General features: G+C 40.3%; 1 protein-coding gene across 1 annotated transcript in view; it reads right to left on the bottom strand.

Annotated features, from left to right (window-relative positions):
* Positions 1 to 3,352: 3,352 nt before the first annotated feature.
* The window catches only part of LOC140235172 (gamma-aminobutyric acid type B receptor subunit 2-like), a 145,747-nt gene continuing 143,099 nt past the window's right edge, over positions 3,353 to 6,000 (bottom strand). The window contains exons 15-16 of the mRNA XM_072315207.1: positions 5,458 to 5,625; positions 3,353 to 4,258 (exon numbers count right to left, since the gene is read on the bottom strand). Coding sequence (XP_072171308.1) covers positions 3,353 to 4,258; positions 5,458 to 5,625 — 1,074 coding nt within the window. The remainder of the gene's footprint in view (positions 4,259 to 5,457; positions 5,626 to 6,000) is intronic.

Raw genomic sequence — 6,000 nt, 5'->3', positions numbered from 1 at the left:
TCGATTTCAATATCATTAAAAAAAAAACAACAGTCTCACGATAACATGCATATCTCTGAGCGATCGACATAGAAATTAAAAATAAATTGTCTGTGCTGGTGATGGATTATCGGTCTATTTTGTTATTCAATGTAATATTTTAATTTTGTCATTACGTAATATTACCAGGAGCCCACTCGTTCAACAATAGCCAATCGGTCCATGCGATCGGTAATTAATGACAAATGAAACAACAAATATCTAATGCTTTCATCCCTTTAAAAGTTTAATCAATTACAGAAATTTGGAGAGATACGACACATCATAGAAATAATCTCCCAAAGTAAATGTTCGAATGCTCCATATCACAGACGCCATAGTATGGAAAGCCACTTTTGTTTGTCCGTCTTCCAACCTGATCTGTCGGTCTGTCGGCCTGACGGTCTGTTGATTTGTTTGTTACCGGTCGGTCAGTCGGTTATCTGTTTGTTTGGGTGTCGGTTCAATGGTCAGTCGGTCATCAGTTTGTCGGACTGTCTTTGTGTCTATTTCCTCTCTTCGTTCTGTCTTTGATGTATATCATTCAGTCAGTCGGCTTGTACGTCGGTCTATCCTTGTGCAAATATACTTGTCGTTGTGTCGGTGTCACGCATAACAAAAAGACAACACACAAAAAAAGGCAAAAGCAATATCAACAACATTACGCAAAAAATACAAACAACACAAAGGTCATCAACAGAATATAAAACAAAAACAAAAACGTTCGTGTTGGTTTGAAGGTCTGGTTTCGTGGGCGGTTTGTAATTCAGAGCTGCGCATTCTTTCGTCACACATATCGCCTACATTGTACCGTTAACTTTGTGCCCTATTTACAGGAGAGCAAAGCACTTCCTGATGTCTGACATGACAAGAAGGAGGAAAAAAAAAACAGAGGAGAAAGTGATTTTCATTCGCCTATGCTATCAACAAGAATCACAAAAAAAAAAAAAAATAGAGAGATTTTTTGTTTTTAGCTGTTGGTAATGTGTGTCTGTGTGTGTGTGTGTGGTGATGAGGCGGCATTAGTCCGTCTCTATGAAACCCTCTTAATACAGACAATTTACTTTGCCGAGAGCTTGTGTATATATGTATGTATGTAAGATATTCTTTTCGGTATTGACCATAGGGCGTCAACATGGGGGTCAGTAAGATTTGTCGGTCGTGCTGTAGGGGTGTCAACATCAAAGCCATTAGTCACGGGGAATTGCTGAAGGGAATCTACAAAAAGTCATTAGTCGGTCTGCATTGCTAAAGGGAAATAAACAGTGGAGGTATTAGAGTCGGTCCGAATCACTGGAAAGAATGCCCACTACAGTCATTTACTGAGTCCATTTTATAACCGAGGTACAAATATACCTAATCAGAATCCAACGAGCCAAAAACTACATAGTTCATGTACAGTGTACATGAACGCACTGTAGATATAAAGTCAAGCTAGTCAAGAGGTTTACTCTAGGTACATGACACACTTCAACCAACAACAATGTGCAATGTCAACTGATCACACCATTTGAGAGGCATTGATTCTGTCTTGCCTTGTTCGTCCGAAGTCATTAAAGTGGTCATCTAGTCAGTTAGTTGCAGCTTTAACGCTTCTTATTTTGAGTTGTTAATTTGGTTCTACCTCCCTGTGTCAATTCATGCGAGCTTTCGTAATCGTAATCATCGTATCACTCCATAACTTCGAAACACATGAACCTTGACATTATTTTCTCTCTATGCAGATTGATAACATGAAAACAAGAACAAGGGAGTTATAATCTCACTCCAGTAATTCTTCAACTTTTCAGCAAATAAATTCAACTTACATTTCTTTTTAGACTTTTGACATGTTTTGGATTCGTCGCAAGAGTCAACACTGAAAAATTGGGAGTAAATGGAGCAATGGAGAATTAACAATCTAGGTGACAATTTTACGATGTTATGATTATTATATACCATATATAATTATTTTTGTTGATTTTTCTATTCCATTTGCTACTAGTCAAAAATCTTGGTGGCGTTTGTCCAAACGGTAAGCGATAGATAAATCACTACATTTAAATCATTGCGATGGTTACGCCTTTCCGATCACATTACTCTCATACAAAAATCAATTTCAAAAAATTAAACCCTGAGCATTTTTTGTCACTTCGGTCAGCACGTTTTGTGATGCATATCGTTGCGGTGGACTGTGAACGCTGATTGAAAAAGAGCTGAATTCCACCCATTACACATTGGAGTGATGGTTTTCTTTGTCTGCCGGAAATGTAGAATACCTCATTGTGTAACGATTGACAATGTAATAATTATCATTATTTAGATCATGACATTATTATCATTATTATTGTTACCAGTATTACGATTTCTACTGTGACTATCATCACTAATACTATATTCCGGGTCAGGTCACGAGAAACAGTTCAAGAACAGCGCATTTTAACTCATCGTTTCTTGTTCGTGGAATCTCGGTTAAAGTCAAAAGTCATCACCTACTCTCATTGTGTATCAGAGAATGTGTGGTTGTATACCACATGTAATGACCATTAATGATAATGGTCTTTTAATTCTAATTGTTATTTTTTATCTATTCGTTTATTTATTTATTTTTGGCAATTCGAAAGTGCGAACCAAAAGATACCCGCCCTGTCAGAGTCACATTGCCAAAAGTGAAGTCCATTCCAGGCAAGCCTTTGTCCGTCAGATTTGTCACATGCTCGGGGTGAATGACGTCGACCATTGGTGAACCTTTGAAAGTCACTACAGTGTACGTCAAGATCAGAAGATACCTTCAACAGATTAACATCTTACAAGTTTTGTTTTCGATGGCAATCTAAATTAGCGAAGTGGAACAGTGGAAGAGGAAATTTGTCGGAAATAAGAGGACATATCAAGAATGGTGCTACTGTATTGTGGCGATTACAAGTCAGCAAATTCCATTGATAGAGTAGTGCTAGTGCATGCGGAGCACATTTAGTTTGGGATTTTCTCTTTCAAGTAAAATGTTTGTAAAATTATTTAACCGAGCAAATATGTCAACATAATTATATCCTATTTGGATGGCGCTACCCATCCCTTTTCTACGGAATATTACTTTCACTAGTTATGGAAATTACCCAAACCTGCTTATATTTGATTTCCACATTGGACGCAATAACTCGACTGTCTGAATACGTGTACAGTGGCATTCTGACATTACCGACACGCAATCGAGCAACATGGTATCTACAAAGTCATGAGCTGGATTCGACACTCGTAGCATACACTGTGGGTGTAATATAAATGAGAATTTTTCAATGGTACAAAAATCGAGTCTTTCATTGTACAAAAAGATATGGAAATACAGCTATGTACATCATACATAATATATCATGTTAGCCTTGCCATTTAACTGTAGGAGTCGTAATTGCAAGTCCTGCATTTCAGTGATCAGTGTCCGCTCGTCCGGGTTCAATGCTTCCTTTTCGGAGGCTTCCGATGTGGTAGGGTCATCCAAGCCCGCGCTGCTACATTTACTGGCGCTCCATCGCCGAGCTAGTGCGGTCATCTCGTCCGCATCTTCCTCATCATTGTCTACAATCTCATCGTCCACTTCCTCGTCTCTCACCAAGTCATCATCATCGTCGTCTTCCTCTTCATTGTCCTCCTCAGCTTCCTCCTGCTGCTCTTTCGCTTTTTCCTTAGGGTCACAGGCATCGTGATCACCAACACTAACACCACCACCACCACCACCATCATCGCGGAGTTGCATCGTTCTCAATTTGGAAGACAAGCTATCGCTGCTCCCACCACTTCTCGACCCCTTCAGCGTGCCATACGTCCTTTCCAACACCGTGCTTTTCTCTGTATCTAGATCGGGGCAAATATCGGAGTTCGTTTCGTCCGTGTCCGTACTAAAGCGCGCCATCAACGGCGTGTGATGGAAGCTGTTCTCCGAGGCCACGCTCCGGAAGGGCAAAACGGAAGTCCTTCGGCGTGGCTCGGTGCTTCCAAGCCTGCTCTTCGCGTCGTACCCACTGCTTCTCCGACCTACCGCGCCCAAATTTCCCGTTACCATGCGCCTGTACTCGTGCTCGAAGCGGTTAACGGCGCAAGACTCCTCGTTGTCGATGGGCGTCTCTGGAAGATGGAGCAACATTTGGAGCTCGTGCTCCCGTCCCGTCGAGTCGAGATCGTACTCACTCATCTTCCCGAGGCGGTATTGTTCTTCTCGCTCTAGCATCTTCAAAATGCCTTCAAGCTCCGCTATCTTAGAATCAAGCTGGATGGAAATAAAAATGCAAATTTGGAGTTATCAGCTTGAAGATTTATTAACTCCAGATTTAGAGTGCCTTACAAACGGTGACACGACATTTGCTCCTACGACAATTGCTCCGGTGTCACTTTCTCAAAGGACTTAGGGTTAGGGTTAGGGCTGTGGTAGGATTTTAGGTCTAGATTAATGTGGGAATTAGGGTACAGGGTTAGGGTTATGATTCACTGTAGAATTCATGTTTGGCTTAACGTGCAGATATTTAATGGGAGCAATTGTCGCAGGAGCAAATGTCACGGAACCCTTACAAACATGTAAAATAAATCTTAACGTTATTTTAATGTCAGATTTATAGCATAACAATCCAAGTAGAAATTAATTGATAATCTGTAACCTACAGGCAAAAACTGAAACTGTAATCAAGATTTGAAGATTATACCGTATCTCTGTACTGAAACGTTTGTCATGCTACCCATATCTACTGCTGGTATCTAAATTGTCAACAAGCATTTACAAAGTGTGGTAGCGTACCCCTTTCGTTATCAAAGGTCGTATGTTCCTTTTGCAAACGCCACGAAATTTTGTGCATAGTTGAAGAATGATGCCTCCGTATGAAATTTTACAGTAACACATACAGTAACAGTTGTTGTTGTTTTTTTAAAACTAAAGATGTGAAACACGAACCCAACGCCATTCGACAACAGGATCCCCCTTTGTACCGAGAATAACGGTTGGAATCTATAGTACTGTTTCCCCTTCATCTTAAAGAAGTTTCAAATTTTATTCATTATTATTGATTGAGAGGAATCTACGTTTCACGGTAGCAAAAGGGAAATAAAAAACTTTAAGGCTTGAATCATTGTGATTTTACTAGGGCTTGATGTCTTGAATCATTCGTCACCGTGTGATCACTAAAATACACATGTCGTGCAGGGCACCGCGCATGTTCATAATCATGGACAGTAATGGATGATCCCTCTCCATCATGTTCTACCTAATGAGATTAATAGTTTGTGCTATTGTCTGAAGGAAATATGTTGCGCTATATGTCACCACCACCTGTTGACACACACGACAGACACAGACACCCACACACACTCTTTACCTAAACATTATACACACCCTTTACCTAAACATTATACACACCCTTTACCTAAACATTATACACACATACATGCACAGAGATGTGCATCTGCGCGCACACGCACCTTGCGTTTCTCCCTGCGGAAGGCTCGTATATGAATCTCGGCCCGGTAGATACTTTCCTTTAGCTCCGTAGACTCGTCCATGACGAAGCGGCGAGTCCGACCTTTGACCTCTAACCCCACTGACCTCGTCACAGGATCGCTGCTGACGCTTATTCGGATAGCATGAAGCTGGAATAGATTAATCAATGGCATGATTAATAATCACGATGATATCAGTAATTTTGATATTTCGTGAGCACAATTATAAATACTCACTGCATACGGATGCATAAGATTTCAAACTCTCGTGGGAAAGGGACTAACAATGGTTATTCTCGGAAATGATAACGACATTAATAATACTGATTAGGTGAGTCATGATATTGACCAAATAGGGACAAGGACGATCGATAAAGCAACAAAGATATAAGAACCTTATGAGTTATTTTGTGTTTTTACATTCAACCTTGTCTCACTCTCTTAAATCAGGTACACTGTATTGATATTTTTCGTTTCGAGAACGCGAGTTATTTACCGTGTTAATTCGCCGTGTTGTAATTGAAT

The sequence above is a fragment of the Diadema setosum genome, chromosome 11 (genome assembly GCF_964275005.1).
Source record: "Diadema setosum chromosome 11, eeDiaSeto1, whole genome shotgun sequence".
NCBI classification, from domain to species: Eukaryota; Metazoa; Echinodermata; class Echinoidea; order Diadematoida; family Diadematidae; genus Diadema; species Diadema setosum.
This window is presented reverse-complemented; position numbering and strand designations above follow the sequence as displayed.